Source organism: Rhincodon typus, chromosome 6, assembly GCF_021869965.1.
Source record: "Rhincodon typus isolate 14 chromosome 6, sRhiTyp1.1, whole genome shotgun sequence".
Classification (NCBI taxonomy): domain Eukaryota; kingdom Metazoa; phylum Chordata; class Chondrichthyes; order Orectolobiformes; family Rhincodontidae; genus Rhincodon; species Rhincodon typus.
This window is the reverse complement of record NC_063337.1, coordinates 55,744,093-55,761,803: the sequence shown is the minus strand read 5'-3', so window position 1 is coordinate 55,761,803 and position 17,711 is coordinate 55,744,093. Positions and strand designations below refer to the sequence as shown.

Here is a 17,711-nt window from a genome sequence, read left to right as displayed (position 1 = left end):
CTCCATCCCTGAACAGAAAGCAACATTTTACTCCGCCGCTCTGCATTTGGTAGCAGCCATTTTATATTGTTATTGTGCAGTTGATTTTGCATTGAAGATGGCATGGTTTCATCTCTTTGTTCTTATGAGTGAATTCCAAGTTCAAACCTGAGACTAGGATGATCCTCCCTATATTTCATGTTTGCTTCTGCATTGCTGTTGGTGTCTCTGATGACTTTTCAGCCTCCCTCATTTCCATTCAGTCTCTTTATCTACAATTTACCCCGAGAGCCTTGTGAAAACCTGTTCTCACAGAGTGCCTGTTCCCTTCTGTGATCTCCTGTCCTTTAATCTTGAATTTCACCTTTTCACTGTCATCATGCCCTCACAAATCAGTCCAATGAAAACCATCGCCAGACTTCAGTTTCTCACTTTCTCTGGACTCCATGGACTGCCCCATGATAAGCCATCTGACTATTAGCATCCAAAGCCGTGGCCTACCCCCAGTGCAAAGTGAGTGACTGCTAGGAAATGAAGCTAAAAGCCATAAGATGCATCCTGTATAAATGTATGAGATGCATGCACTTCCCTGCATGCAAAGAAGATGTAAGTCATAGATGTTTCTGAGCTCCAAACTGAAATCATGAATGGCTGAAGTGGTGTAAGAGTTGGACTGAGAGCAGGCATGATGATGTAGTGAACTAGTGGTTTGCCATTGCCACCTTGTGTAGATGAAGGATGGAGAAGTATGATGTACATACTGCTCTGAATGTCATGTCAGATTTGGCACCATCTAGTTTCTCAGGGAGGAGAGGAGAATTCAAAGCTGCATAGAGATGTGGTGCTTTGGCCTATTAATGAGACAGAATGGATACATAAAATTAAGGTAATCACCACTAATTAGCAAGATTCTGAATTCACTGTTTAAACCTTGGAGAAAATCAGAATCCTTGGTTCTCATTGTTGAGATTCTGATCTTCTTTTCCTCATATTTTATCCCACTTCTTGTCTTTGCCCATGCTGTTCAAGAGTAGAAAATTCCTCCCATCATTTCCAGTCATATTTGAAAAAAGTTTGACTATGATCTGGGATGACAACATGTGCAAGATTCTTTATGTTTCTGGTTTAACAATTAAAAAGACTGATGGAAGAGACCTGATGACTGTATTTTTCATCTTCTCATTCTTTTGGTTGTCTCTGAAGTAACATGATTGCCTATTTCAATTACTCATTGTGATAATGTATTTCAAATTCAAGAATGTTTTCCAAGGAATATTTTCATATTAATACCAAGTTTATGCTCCCTGTTGCCAATTTGCTGACTGGTGAAACTTGTAATGTTTCACTATTTGTTCTTTGAAACTCTTTCAAAGCTTTGAACACTCGTATTAGGCCCCTCCACCTAACCTTCTGTACTCCATTAAATAGTTTTAAAGTTTGACATCATATCTCTACAGATAATTCATTTTACCAATTCCAAGCTACATCTTTTTATATGACTCTAAATATCTTTCTATATTAAGATGTCTATAGCTACACACAGTAAAGTTAACAAACAAGTAATAAAATTGTTACTAATTTTAGGAGAACTGAAGAAAAGCAAAATTAACTCAAAATGCTTAATAAGAGCACGTGATTTCAACTTTTTTAAAGTTCAACATCTTATTTCCTTTCTGTTTTACTCAATTCCTTGTGTAAAAGATCGAGAATTATTTTTTAGGACTTTTTCTATGAAACCTACTTTTAAATAATGATGTGTTTGAGTTGCTGAATGATTCATGTCCTCCACTTCATTTAGAGCTTCACATTAAAATTCTTTCTCCTTATTTTGATTCTGTACAAAGTAGCTGTTCATCAACCTTTACTCAAAATCCAGATTTTGTATATCCACTGCAAATTGCACACACGTACACTTAAAGTCGAATGAAATCAGTAAGTGTAAACCAGCCTTACAAATTCATGTTCGCTTTCCCTGATCAGCTCTTATCTTTATTAATGTGCTCACTGATATTCCCCTCATTACAACTGATACTAGACTAACTTGTTTACAGTTAATGGACTTATCTTCCCTATTTTGAACAGGATTTAATGTTTGTTATCTTCAACATTTGGTACAATCCTCAATAATTATGATCAAAGTGCTTTTTTGGCACAAGTTTTATCTATGCAGAAGTTAAGAATACAGCAACAATGGTTCCTTAGAATGTGAAATTTATTTACAAATTGTTTTTTAAGCATTTTCCATATGTCTTAATTCCTTATTGTAATTTTTATATATGCTTATGTGGTAGAGGTTGTTTTTAAATTTTACAGATTGTTGGCATTTATTCCTTTCCCAAATCTGCCAGTTGAGCTCTAGTCAGAGAAAAGATTATTTTCGCAACTAAAATCTGTAGTGAGATCCACAACAGCTGGTACAACAAGAAAGCAGATAAATGGTGTTCAGGATTAGTGCTGGAGAGGTAAATACTTTGCATCCAAAAGTCTTTGATCAACTGATTTAATGAGATCCTTCTCCCCAATTCCCCTCTGGGGCCATTTACAGCTCTTTGCTAGTGACAGTATCAAGTGGCAGCTACCAACTGGAAAATGATTCCAAAGCAAACGTGTTAGATGCTGGAAATCTGAAATTAGGGGTAGTCTCAAGAAATAGCCATCATGGGCACAAGGGGCATTGGGATTGAAAGAAAGGGCAGGGAGCTGACTCTTAACAATCACACTTCTGTCCTATGTCCGTTTCCATGACTGTGAACTAGTGCAAATGAAGGGACATACCAACCATCATTAATTGACCACTTAAGGATCTTAATTAGTGGTGGGGCATGAAGATTCCACCAGCATTTCAGATTGATGCCCTTATGTCAAACATAATGATTTTTTTTTTAAAATGCAGTTTAATCTGGCTGATTTTCTGATGCAAACCTAACAGACTGTTATTAGTTACTGTGCCGCACAGTTACCTCATCTGTTATTCATGTGGGTAAACTGTAACAAGAATTTAAATCACTTATCTTCTGGGTTGCAAAAGATTCAAGGAAACTTGCAGTCAGTCTAGGAATGTTGAGAACCTGAATGTTATAGAATGTTATAGTGCTAGAATTAGATTCTGGGGAATCTCTGTTTCTGACCCAAGGTCAACTGGAAGTTCTGTAATCAATAAAGTACTAGCAGCCTCTTTGCTGTGATAGGTAGAGAAACTCCGGCAAAAAAACAAATTGGCATGAGTAATGAGTAAAATTTTAAAGAGCTTGTTGTTCAACCAATGAAATGGGCTTCCTTAAAGCTGGAGTACTTCAGGAGTTGAACCTATATATCTAGCTGGGAGACTTGCATATCTGGCTGTCCAGTTGCCAGCAGATCCGAAACTGGTGCTGAATAAACCCCTGTCCCAGTGGTCCCCTTGCCCTCATTACATTTTTTCTGATGGCAGACCAGGATTTTCCAGGCCTTCCATGTTGCTTTTTTTCCTCTCATCTTGCAACAGTTGGGCAGAGTTAGTCATTTCATTTAATTCTGATGCTCTCTTGGTCATAAATATGCCTTCACAGTTATGTGACTCCAACACAGGTATTGTGAATGATTCCGTTCCTACTTGGGAACTAGCCAGCAAGCTGATATTGGGAAAGCCTTTAGGATACTGAATCCAGTAGCATTGTGTAATATTGTGCCCTATGTTACATAGAAATGTAATAACACAATGACTGTTAATGTCTGTGATAACTACATATCAAAATGAATGGATCAAAATTCACAAATCAATACGTCATGCATAACTGTCCTCACAAGTGGAAACAGCAATAAATATGACATCCAGCATAGTTACAAAAGTTTGCACTTCACAAATTAATTTCTAACTTTTGAGATGTAACTTCTTAAAGATAGTGTGTCATTAAAAGTAGTATTATATTTATTTTGTAAAGTAAATCATTTCATTTTGTTTTTCAGTTAATTACAGTAGACCTGTCATTATTCTGGGTCCAATGAAAGACCGAGTTAATGATGATCTGATATCAGAATTCCCAGACAAATTTGGCTCTTGTGTACCACGTAAGTAATACCAGAGGAAGAGTATCACTGTTTAGTTTACTTTGCATGCATCCAGTTAATACCAATCATGTCTCTACATTTATGTCTAAATATAAAAGTAGAAGCTGGTTGGATGTACTGTAGAGTGTTATCTATAAATTATCTTGTATTGATTATATACAGCATCATTCCACAAGTTCCTAATGCCCACCTGTTCTATTAATATTGCGGTAAAGTGAGGGCTTAACTTTTCCCACTGTACTACAAACTCATTTAATTTGGAAGTGAAAGTTAAGTTAGTGAATCAGGATCCAATAATTTACCAAAGTGAGAAGTAAAAGTATGATTTTCCAATGCTTAACTGAAGAACCCGTTAAGAACATTTGATCTATTTGTGCACGGATCAGGAACTTCTTGTGGATCAACTTAGAACTTGCAATTGAATGAGATATTCACAAGGCTTAGGAAAAGGAAAGACTTCAAGTTCAAATATTAAAAAAATCTGAAACAGAAATCTAATCCATCTCAAATTCCCATATATAGTTTTAACAAAGGTACAACAAATGACAAGTCAATAATCCACTTATGAGAGGCAAGTTGATCATTTGAATATCATAATAGGCTGTCAGCCATCATTTTAACATTCATTCCATTTTTTTGTGTAAGTCATTTGGATTTTCCAGACCTTAGGAATTTTAGGCTTAAAAAAGACAAGAATGGATGAATTCAGACAGGAATTGCTTGCTGACATTAGTTGTGGGACAGAAGCAATAGGATTTGGACAAACGATCCTGTAACCTCTACCCTGACTTATCACTACCACCCTTTCCACACCCCCCATGCACTGCATTTTCTGTTTCCCCTCAAATAACATCAGAACCTCTCCCTAACTCTAACCCTATTGCAAACAAGAATCCCCAGTGACCCAGTCCCCATCTGCTCTCCTCACTGCTGCCTTATACTGTAAGCTGACAGAGCTCTACCAGTTAATTAGGGTGCCTGTGATGATTGAGATGGGAGGAATGCACTATCTTTCGCTAGTCCCGCTATAAATTTAATTGTTTAACCCAGTATCTGATATTCCCAATCATATAATTTCTTTATTTCAGTCTTAAAGTAAAAAGATCCATCAATCAAATGTCTTTAATAAACACAATTATTGATTTGTGATGTGAAAATATAAATGTTTACCCCTGTAAATAACCTGAAATACACTCACAACACATACATAAACCAAGTAAACAAAAACAAAAAATAATTTTCTACAGAGATTTACTTTAGAAGAAAAAGAAACACTTTTGGGCGATAATTGTTTGTTTAGAAGGCAAAAGGGATCAGATTTGAGATGTCCAAGTTTCCATTCCAACCATATCCTGATGAATTAAGACAGATATAATGGAACACAGGCAGTTGTCACTGTATGTTCAGGAAATGGCAAGGAAAATTTCCTCTGATGGTCTTCATGAGAACACCTGAATCAGTGTGCCAGCTGGAAAACAGTATGAACAAGGATTTTTTTTTTCAGAAACAGGAAGGAGATGAGCTTGAAAGCTTCTTTTCTTCAGCAGGCTAGGCACCAACTGCCAGTTGGAAACCAAAATAATATTCAAACAGAACAGTTACAAAAGCCAGGAAAGTGCTTTCTGAGAAGTGAATTCAAGTTGGAGACATGTAATTTCCCAGTAAAGTCTTGTTAATTTGATTGACCATTTGTAAAATGGATAAAACAATCCAAGTATCATTCCAGAGCTTGAAATAAGTTTTGTTTTCCCACAATCTTTCAAAACTGTAATCCTCAAAAAAAAAGAGCCTTCAAAACTACAGGAATCTGACAGGATAAGTGTAAAAGGGCACTGGTTAAATACAGTTGGACAATTCAGCAAAGTCTTCTGTATCTCCCAAAAAAGAAGGCAGTGATCTCTCTTGGTGCCCCACGGGCCTACACATGAATACCAACCCCAGAGGCAAAGATCCATGAGCGTCACTGGGGGAGCAATGCTAGTTGCTAGGAAAGTGTCCACTAGAGGGCCAGATGCCATAAGGTGAGTTAAAGTGGCATGCAGGTACAACGAGGATGTTGCTAGTTGAGGGGCAAGGGATGGCAGGCATCAGAAGAAAGGTTTGGGTGTTGGTGTCACATCCCCCAACCTCCTTTCCCAATTCTGAGTCCCTTAATCATCGACATGGCTTATGTTTTGGATCCAAATGTGGCGACTACACCTCCAGCACTGTGAATGCCAGCAGAAGCAGAATGAGGGTCTTCAGGAAGCATAAATTGTCTACATGAGTGTTTCAATATTGTGGATGGGGCAAGAAAGCTGTAAACAAGAGTTTTTATCCCAAACTTAATTGGGCAGTGGTGGTAGACCCCTACCTGATGCCCTCCTGCCCAATTAAATAACTCCTTCCTTCTCCATCTTTAGAAAACATTGAAAACTGCTCAGTGGTAGAATTGTCTTGCTTTAGTCCCTGCCAGACTTTAACGTATATTTTGTACAACATATAGCTGTTCATTTATGGCCAAGTAGAATTATCGCTAGACTATTAATCTAGAGACCCAGATAATGTTCTGGGGACCCAGGTTCAAATCCACAGCAGATGGTGGAATTTGAATTCAATGTAAATCTGGAATTGAGAGACAAATGATAACCATTAGTTTATGGGCACCACTGACTACATTTATTGCCCATCCTTACTTGGCTGGAGGTGCACCCATAGTATTACTAGGGATGGCATTCCAGAACTTTTACACACTGACAGTGAAGGAATGGTGATATAGTTCCAAGGATACTGGTGTGTAGACTACAGGGGAACTTTCAAGTCATAGTGTTGACATCCATCTGCTTCCCTTGTTTGTCTCGGTGATAGAGGTCTTGAATTTGGAAGGTGCTTTCAAATGAACACAGGAAAGATGCTGTATTTTGCAGATGGTATGCAATATGACCCCATGTATTAGTAGTGATAGAGTAAATGTTGAAAGTGATGGATGGGATCCCACTAACCATGTTGCTTTGTCCTAGATGGTGCCGAGTTTCTTCAGTACTATGCTGTTTTTAATTAATTCTACTGACTAGTAATATATTGACTGGCTAACTTTCAGGGAATATTTTTATCTTAACAACACCTGAATGCCCTTTCATAGGCAAATTGCAATACAATATGTTGTAGTGATTTGGGGATAACTGCTCAAGTTCTGTTTGCAATACAGTTTCCTTTAATCAATGCAAGTCATTCACACGTTGTTCTTCTACTTCGCGAGACCACTCAGGTTTCAGGTACTGGTTCACTTTCTGTCTTTTTTGTCATCAATTCTGACTTCACCTCCTCTTGTGTCAAAACATTCGGGATCCTGTGTAAAATCACCATCATCACAACATCTTCAGTGTTGCCTTCTTTCTTTAAAGGAAACAACCTAGCCTATTTAGTCTCTCTTCATTGCTAAATCGCCCCAGCCCAGGCAACATCTGGTTAATGTTCTCTGCTGTGTCTTGTTTAGTCCCAACATTTCTGTAACGTGATGACCAAACTGCACACAGTGCTCTAGCTGTATACTGTTGTATTCAACGCCTTGACTAATAAAAGCATATGCCTTCTTAACCAGCTTATCTACCTATCTTGTTGCCTTCAAGAATCAATGGACATGCAGACCAAGATCCCTGTGATTTTCTGCACTTCCTAGGATCCTGTCATTCAACATGTACTCCCTTGCCTTGTGAGTGCTCCCAAAGTACATCACCTTATACTTTTCAGGATTAAATTTTATTTGCCATTATTCAGCCAACCTATCAATATCATCCTGTAGTCTAAAGCTTTCCTCCTCACTATTTACCACACTCCCAATTTTCATGTCATCTTCAGACTTACAAATCATACATCCTACATTGATGTCTAGATCATTAATTTACATTACAGACAGCAAGAAACCAAGCATTGAACCCTGTGGTATGCCACTGGACACAGGCCTCCAGTCAAAAAGACCATGATCCTCTGATTACTTGCCACTAAGCCAATTTTGGATCCAATTTGCCAGATTGCTCTGGATCCATGGGCTGTTAGCTTCTTCACCAGTCTTCCATGTGAGAACTTATCACAAGTGTGACTGAAGTCCATTTAGACCACATCACCTGCACTGCTCTCTTTAACACCTAATCATCTCCTCAAAAAATTCAGTCAAATTTGCTAGTCATGATCTTGCCCTGACAAAACAATGCTGACTATCCTCGATTAATCCTTGCTCCTCCAAATGGAGATTAATTTGTCCCTCAGAATGTTTTCCAGTAGTTTCCATGCCTGTTCTCAGCAACACCTTTGATGAATGTGCATCGTACCAATAAGAAAGATTATTCATGTAACATTCTGTAGGTTTTTTTTTCTCAGATTGCTCATTGTAAAGGATTTCTTCAGAATATCGGTCAAGCTTGCTGTTATTAATCAGTGGCATTGAATACAAGACTTAAAGAGGTTATTATGTACCTGTATATAAGGTTAGTTAGGCCACACCTGCAGTGCTTTGTGCAGTTCTGGACACCACACTATAGGAAGGATATGATTACATTAGAGAGAGTGCAGAAGAGATTCATCAGGATGTCACCTGTGGTGGAGTGATTCAGCTATGAAGAGAGAGTAGATAGGTTGAGTTTGCTTTCCTTAGAGCAGAGAAGGCTAACAGGGGCTCTGACTGAGATGTACAAAGTTCTGACGGGCAGACACAGGGTAGATAGGGAGCAACCTTTCACTTAGTAGAATAGTCAATAACCAGGGGTCACAGTTTTAAGCAATGAGCTGGAGGTTTATTGAGAATTTGCGGAAGACATCTTTCATCCAGAGGGTTGTGGGTATCTGGAACTCACTGCCTAAAAGGAGTGGCAGAGGCAGAAACTTTCAAGATATTAAAGATCCATTTACATGAGCACCTGAAATGCCATAGCAAACAGACTACCGACCAAGCACTGGAAAAGTGGATTAGAATAGATAGGTGCTTGATGACCAGTGGACATGATGAGCCAAAAGCCCATTTTTCATGCTGTAAAAACTTTATGACTCTAAGTAGTCCCATATCTATTGCTTCCACTAGTGTCAGTGTTTCAGCAGCTACTGTACTTTTAACTTTGAAAATCTAATTTCAGTTAATAATAAGTCTATCCATATTTGGCATTGTAGCACAATCAAACAATTTAAAGTAAGCACTGAGTTTGGAATCTCTTAATAGAATTTTTCAATCTTATAGTAGCCTGTTAAATTCTCTCATGAATGTTTTTATAGAATAGCCATTTGGCTTTCTAAATTTATCAAAGTCTGACCATGCTTCATATGTTTTTAACAGTTCATTACATCTATAAGTTCTGACCACACAGTTTAATAGATTATTCAAACCTTCCTCAGTGTAAAACTCTTGAGGCTCCAGTTCTAAAAATGCCATAAACTTGATCCTGCTTCTGGCAGGAAGTGCCAAAGCCATACCTGTTTTTCCTATGATAAAGACATAACCCATGTCAGTATCTCTTACTTCATCTTTACGTTGTTCATTAGGCTCGTCTTCATAGAAAACTTTTTAGAACACTTAGTTTCAGCCATTTCTCTCAAAAGTAGCTCAATTTAAATCCTTTCATCAGAAATAGAACTCTTTATTTCTATTTTTTGCCTTAAGGTACCAGATCTAAGCCAGTTGGTAAATAGAATTCAAAGAATTTTGTTTTGTGGATAGAATTGATTGATGACTCAACCACACAGCTCATCCACACTTAGTACCACCTGGTTTCCCTTTATATTTATTCAGTCCTTTAATTAATCAATTAATCCAAGTAGGCAGTGTAACTTGCTGTACTGACAGGTTGGCTTCACGAAATGTTTGAATCAATCTGTATTTTAACTCTCTTGTTCCTGTGTGCCCAAAGTGTAGTATTGTAAATGATGCCTTGAAGTACATTCCATTTTGCTTCTACACGCTGTGGGAATGCCAAAGAATCCGTTCAATAAAGTCAAGGAACTGTTGGTTTTAATCTTGGTAGGTAATGTGGCTGACTTTCATTGGAGAACAGCCTACTGCAGGTTTAAATGAAAATCTTCAAATAATCCACTGCACACCAAGGAGTAATCTACATAGCAGTCAGTGCTGTGGCAGCTACGTGTGTTGAGAATGATGTTAAAAGAGCTAGGTCTGGTGTTGATCAGATCAAGCTGATGCCAAAAGCCTGATCTTGGGTACCTCTCTGACACCTTGAGGCATGGTTTGTTCTGAGGGAGATATTTGCTATGCAAAGCTTGTGGTAGCAGCATAACTCAGTCTCTGACCTATTGCATGTATCTAACCCAGGCCTTGAATGTATGAAGCAGAAGAGCCATGCCTCTAGAACTATGCCCACTCTTGCGTTAAAATTTCCCAGTAGATAATGATGTTCTAGCTTAAGGATTCTACTGATGGCAGTGTCAAATTCCTTGCTGGCTTTCACCTTTATAGTGGAGCACAGTGTTGGAATATTTTTTTTTCCTTTATTCATTCATGGGATGAGGGGCGTCGTTTATTGCCCATCCCTAATTGCCCAGAAGGCAGTTATGAGTCAACCACATTGCTGTGAATCACATGTAGGCCAAACCAGGTAAGGATAGCAATTTCCTTCCCTAAAGGATGTTAGTGAATCAGATGGGTTTTCCTGACAATCGGCAATGGATTCATGGTCATCATTAGACTCTTAATTCTAGATATTTATTGAATTCAAATTCCACCATCTGCCATGGTGGAATTCGAACCCAAGTCCCCAGAACATTGCCTGGGTCTCTGGATTAACAGTCCAGCGATAATACTACTAGGCCATTGCCTCACCTCAGCATACACGTTCATGAGGTTAAATGGTCCAGTTTGAGTTGTGGGATAGATAAGAATAGAATAGAATTAGAACATCCTTTATTGTCAATTGTCCTTAAGTACGGAAGTACAGGAGTGTAGTGCAAAGTTTACAGTGTCACCCAAATGGTACCATCTTAGGTACAAAGTACCAAGTATCTTAGATACAACACAGAGAAATAAAGGAGAAAAGGAAAAGAGTTACATTACTTAGAGTTATTCATAGTATAAGTTAGAAAAATTAGAAATATAGTTAAAAAGATCGGCATTAGAGTAATTCTGTAAAGGGCCTTCAATAGATCAGTGCAGGGGGCTTGCACACGTGGTCTGACCACACTCGCAAGTCGCTGACTCCTTCACACTGGTCCCCACTCTGCTCGGGCGTCCAGCCCGCTAGCTGTCCCTGCTGCGCTCAGGCCTCCAGCGTTGGCTGTCCCCATATCATTCAAGCCTCCAGCTGGCACTACTCCATGCCTCCAGCCAGCTGTATATTAGGGGAAAGCACCAAAAGGGGGAAAAAAGGGGAGTTGGGAAATGAACAGAACGAGTAGAGGAGCTGCGGTTGGAGTGTCCTACTCCAGCGCCATCTTCACCGAAAACAGAGAGAAACAAGGAATCAAGTTTGTGTGGTTTCTACCATTGAGAACAGTGAGTTCCTATCAGCAAAGCTTTGCTTGCATTTTCTCTGAATGCTTCCTCTGCCAGATTAATATGTATTGTTTTCCTTTCAATGATCCACTCTCAGGAGCCTGGTATGTTGTAGTGATGCTATGTCTACATTCAGCCTATTAAGTTCCATGTTGGTGCCATCTAACCTATGTGCATTATTGATCAGCCACAAGCCTCCTGTTAGTCACATTCATATGGTGCTGACACCAAGACTGACAATAAAAGAGGTGGCATCATCTTTCTTTTTGTTTGTATGCTAGGTATGATGGATTCCATCTAGTTGTGAATAGAAGCGCTAAGCTCGAAGCCCTGAACAAAGCATCTGGATCTTGGCAGATCTGCACCTCACTAGTCAGTGCACCTTGCTGTTTGGCTTGAGGTGTGCAATGGTTGACCAATGGATCATGATGGTCCATCCCACCAGTCAATATAGCCTTAAGCACTGGTTATCTATGCCAGTCATATTGAGCTTATTAATAAAAGTTGTTATCTCCCAGTTGTGTCAAGACTAGAATCTCCTCTCTGAGGCAAAAGTCTAAGCAAAATTATGGAGAAACTGGCCTGTCCAATTTTAGGGACATCCTCTTGACCCCCCTGGTTGAGTCCAAAGTAACGGAAAGCACTGCAAGAATGATACCTAGACTTCAGGGGTTAAGTTGGGGAGATTATATAAATTAGGCCTGTTTTCTCTAGAATTTAGAAGGTTAAGGAGTGACCTGATTGAAGTCTTCAAGATATTAACAGGAAAAGATAGAGTAGATAAAGATAAACTATTTCCACTGTTTGGAGATTCTAGAACTAGGGATGTAGTCTGAGAATTAGGGTCAGAGCATTCAGAGAGATGTTAGGAAGTACTTCTACACACAAAGGGTGGTAGATGTTTGGAATTCTCTTCCACAAATGGCAGTGGATGCTGAATCAATTGTTAAATTTGAATCTAAGATAGATAAATTTGTGTAAAGCAATTGTATTAAGGGATATAAGCCAAAGGTGCGTATGTGGAGTTAGGCCTCAGGTCAGCCATCATCTCAATGAATGGTGGAACAGGCTTGAGAGGCTGAATGGCTTACTCCTGGATTCTGCAGGTACAGAAACACCTTTCTGTTGCCCTAATTATAAAAGCCACTATCACTATTGCTTTCCCATTAGTTAGCCATGATACACACCCAGGCTTACTCCTGTTCCTATGTCTTGTATTCTAATGTACATTTGTCATTGGCTTGGTTGCCAGAGTGGTCTAAAAAGGTGATGTATTTGGAAACCATTCTGTCCTTGTGATCCACTCTGATTCTTATCAGGCTTAACTTCTTTAGCCTTCACCTCTCCTGACGTAGCCATATTGGAACTGATGGAACTGTTCACCCTTTGACAGGAATATGATTCACAGGTGCCAGAACCATGCCTTCCATGGGTGAGTACCACCCTCCATGGGTGAGTAGCTAATAGGAAAGCAATAGTGATAGTCGTTTCCATACTTATGGGAACAGAATGGTGTTTCTTCAGCTGCAGAAATGAATCCAGAATGGTATGTTATCTCTCTTGTGTCAAAGTCTTTAAGGGGCCATATTCTCTCCCTAGCTACTCTTTTATCCTTAATGTATTTGTAGAACCCCTTTGGATTCTCCTTAACCCTATCTGCCAAAGCTATCTCATGTCCCTTCTTTTCCCTCCTGGTTTCCCTCTTGAGCATATTCCTTCTGCCCTTACACTCTTCTAGGGATTCATTCAATCCCTGCTACCAATACCTGACATAAGCTTCCTTCTTTTTCTTGACCAGAGCCTCAATTTCTCTAGTCATCCAGCATTCCCTACAGTTACCAGCCTTGCCCTTCACACGAACAGGAATATATGTCTCTGGACTCTCACTTCCCACTTTCTTGCTAATATCCACCCCCAACCAACTTTTGAAAGTTCTTGCCTAATAACTGTCAAAATCAGCCTTCCTCCAATTTAGGACTTTAACTTTTCCATAGCTATTTTAAAACTAATAGAATTATGGTCACTGGCCACAAAGTGCTCCCCCACTGACATCTCAGTAACCTATCCTGCCTTATTGCCCAAGAGAAGGTTGTCTTGCTCCTTCTGTAGTAGGTGTATCCACATACTGAATAAGAAAATGTTCTTGCATGTACTTAACAAATTCCACTGCCATCTCTATGCAGTCTCAGTCAATGTTTGGAAAGTTAAAATAATGGTAGGGAAAATATCAATACAGTAAAGACAAAAGAGAAACTGGGAAAGAATATGGCCCCTTAAAGATCAGCAAGCCAGTCTGTGTGTGGAACTGCAGGAAATGGATGAGATACTATACAAGTATTTTGCATCAGTGTTTACTATGGAGAAGGATATGGAATTTAGAGAACTTGGACAAATAAATAGTGATATCTGGAAAAGTGTCCATATTACAGAGGAGCAGGTACTGGATATTTTAAAACACATGAAATTGGATAAATCTCCAAGACCTGATCAGGTACCTCAGAACTTTGTGGGAAGCTAGGGAACTGATTGCTGGGCCCCTTGCTGAGATATTTGTATCATTGATAGCCATGGGTGAGGTGCCCGAAGTGTGGAGGTTGGCTAATATGGTGCCATTATTTAAGAAAAGTGGTAAGGAAAAGCCAGGGAACTATAAGCTGGTGAACTGTCAGTGGTGAGTAAGTTGTTGAAGGGAATCCTGAGGGACAGGATTTACATGTATTTGGAAAGGCAAGGACTGATAGGGATAGTCAACACGGCTTTGTGTGTGGGAAATCATGTCTTACTAACTTGATTGAGTTGTTTGAAGAAGTAATGAAGAAGATTGATGAAGGCAGAGCAGTGGACGTTGTCTGTATAGACTTCAGTAAGGTGTTCAACAAGGTTCCTCATTGTAGACTGGTTAGCAAGGTTAGATCACATGGAAGACAGGAAGAACAAGCCATTTAGGTACAAAATTGGCTTGAAGACAGAAGACAGGTGGTGGTGAAGGTTGATTTTCAGACTGGAGGCCTATGACCAGCAAGGACCAGTGCTGGATCCACTGCATTTTGTCATTTATATAAATGATTTGAATGTGAATGTAAGAGGTGTGGTTAGTAAGTTTGCAGATGACACCAAAATTGGTGGTATAGTCAACCGCGAAGAAGATTACCTAAGAGTACAACAGGACCATGATCAGATGGGCAAAGGGACCAAGAAGTGGCAGATGGAATTTAATTTAGGTAAATGTGAGGTGCTGCATTTTGGTAGGGCAAATCAGAACATGTCTTGTACTTTAATGGTAAGGTCCTGGAGAGTGTTGCTGAGCAAGGAGACCTTGGGGTATAGGTTCATAGTTCCTTGAAAGCGGAGTTGCAAGTAGACAGGGTAGTGAAGTAAGTGTTTGGTACACTTGCCTTTATTGGTCAGTGTATTGAGTATAGGAGTTGGAAGGTATGTTTCAGCTATAGAGGACATTGGTTAGGCCACTTATGAAATACTGTGTTCAATTCTCTCCCTGCTATTGGAAAGATGTTGCGAAACTTGAAAAGTTTCAGAAAAGCTTTACAAGGATGTTGCCAGGGTTGGAGCTGTAGGGTGAGACTGAATAGAATGGGGCGATTTTCTTCTGGAGCATCAGAGGCTGAGCCATTTGAGTAGCTGCAGAATGTCAGAATGGATATTGAGACTGGTTCTGGGAGAGGTGAGGCTAGTACAGATTTGACCATTTGCAGATCAACAACCTGAGGACAATTTCCTTGGAGACAATTTGCTTATGCTCTAGAAAAGGACTTCAGCCAAGTTGACAGTAGGATGAGAGCCTGGAATTAGCATTACAAGGAGAAACAGCTTTACAAATGACTGGGAAAGCTATGTAGGTACGTAGTAAGAAATATAAGCTAATACAGTATAATCCAACTGAGGTCAATAGTGCTTGTATATTAATGCATGAAATGTGTTAAACAAGATTGGTAAACTACAGGTAGAAATAGATATTAGGGCATATGATGTTCAGGCGATAATGGAGGGCTAATTCTGAAAAGGATAGGTCTAGGTACTAAATATGCATGCTATCATATACACAGGCTTCTAGAGTTTGCTTCACCATTGAATGAGATCCTGACTGATTCTGAAGCAGTTAACTCAACCATTGGTCAGTTCATGTTGTATAGAACCAATCATAGAGACCATAGGATGTCACAGAAGTAGGAGCAACAGCTGAAGCTTTTTCACATTGCTATAAGTAATAGCAACAAGGGGTATTTGCCACTAACAGGATTCTACCATCAAGCCAACAAGGCAAACATGTAATGTTAGAATTTCAGTGCTAGTGTGAGGCTAGGTATGTTGGCTATATTTCCCAAAGTTTGCAGGTTGTATCAAATAGTATATCCCTTCAGCTTTTTGCAACAAGCAAAGTACTGACTGCATCCTGTCAGCCTGCGTTTACAAAATCACAACACACTGTCCACAAAATGTGATTCTGCAATTGGATAACATTTGCTGAATAATCCTGACTGTGCAAAGAATTATGCTGACAACCAGTTTAGGATTGTCAATTAGGCTAGCAGCATGGAGTATTTGTGTATACTGGAATTTACAGATATAAATACACAGGGCCCTGTACTCTGCAAACAGAGAGAACATGTGCACACACTATACCTTTGTCAACTGAACAAAATAGGTGACAGCCATTCACTGGTTCATTTCTCAGAACAAAGCCCTAACCAACTTGCCTTATTTAAAATTTAAACAAAACTTGGCAGTTAAGCCAGCTATAATTAACAGGTGCATTTCCCATGGCAACACCTAACCAATGTGAATCCATTTGCCGATCAATCAGCACACTGCTCCTACATCACATAAATGTTGTTGCCAATCAATTATCACTCTCCTCTCAGGCAGTACAAATGTTGTTTTCTCTTTGCTTTGGTAATTCTTGCAAATCATCCTGATGAGACTAAAAGCTTTAATAAATATTGAACTTTTTCAGCAATGTTCAAGTTCTGTACTGTCAAGTGACTAGTTGATTTATTAATTGGTGTTGTTTCATGGTACTTTAATGATCAGAAGAGAAGTCAATAAATTTTCAGAAGAGATTTGAATTTCCAATTGATACCTCACAGAATTGTACAAGATTTCATGTTTTCTAACTCTTGCTAGAAAAAAATGATTATATATGAAATTGACCAAGTGTTTTTTTTTCCATCGATAACTTACATTTAAACTACAGAGTGTGATGTTCACTTTTTATATTTAACATGTACCCCACTGTTTGAGGAATTACAGTTCTTTGAGCAAATAGCCCATAGTTGCTCCCAATTTTCATTAGGTTCCTTTATCTCTATTTTGCTGAGTAATAACTTTGATCACTATCCCCAGCTGCTGCCTCAGTTTTGTCAGTTTTTTTTTAAAATCCACCATGAGCACTAAAGCTTGTTCTGATGGTTCTTTCTTCTTATGTCAAATCATCCAGTATCCTTACAGGACAGTAGAATGCATCACATCAACTAGTGCCCATCTCGCTCCCTCATTTGTCTGCGGTAGCTCACAAAGCCAAGCAGCCTCATTTAAATCTCATCAGATAATTGTTTGTCTGAAATAGACGGAGTGTTAACATGGAAAATCACATAGTCCACCAACGTTAGAAGGTTGGAAGACTGAGTTTGACAGACTGCCTTACTCAGCTCTGACTATTGGGAAAGTGAAGACTCTGGTGCAGAAAATGCTTTCTGTGAGACCAGAGGGACACTGTTCTGACAGCAGTCTGATTTCATGCCAACAGTTAAAAATGCATTCAGGTCCTGATGATGTCATCAAGACCCAATATGCAAAGAGGGAACTGCTAGCTTTTGCGGATGTCTTTTCCATCTGCTCAGTGTCACTGGTTAGAGTTAAAAACAGTAGATACTTGGCACTTTTTAATGTCATCAGGATGAATTACTTCTGATGAATGCTTTGTTTGCAAATATTTCTGTCATTCTTTGTATTTACGTTGAAGTATTAACACATTTATTTATTGGCATGCTTTACAAATATTTAAGACAGTGTCCAGATTTTTTGTGTGTAAAAATGCAGCAGTAATAACCTCAATGCACATCACAACTTCTGTGGATTGTTCTGGTGACAAAGTTGTTAGCCATTTTGTTTAAACTATTACCTGTTAACTAGATGATGAATGAAGGAGGAAATCCATCAATCTCTCTCTCTCTTTCTTCCTCCCGACCCACCTCCCTTA

The 17,711-nt window shown here is 39.1% G+C and overlaps 1 protein-coding gene across 1 annotated transcript in view; it reads left to right on the top strand.

Moving 5' to 3' along the window:
- The window catches only part of LOC109935037 (disks large homolog 2-like), an 890,971-nt gene that overhangs the window by 845,047 nt on the left and 28,213 nt on the right, over nt 1-17,711 (top strand). Inside the window, exon 23 of the mRNA XM_048598394.1 lies at nt 3,925-4,026. Coding sequence (XP_048454351.1) covers nt 3,925-4,026 — 102 coding nt within the window. The remainder of the gene's footprint in view (nt 1-3,924; nt 4,027-17,711) is intronic.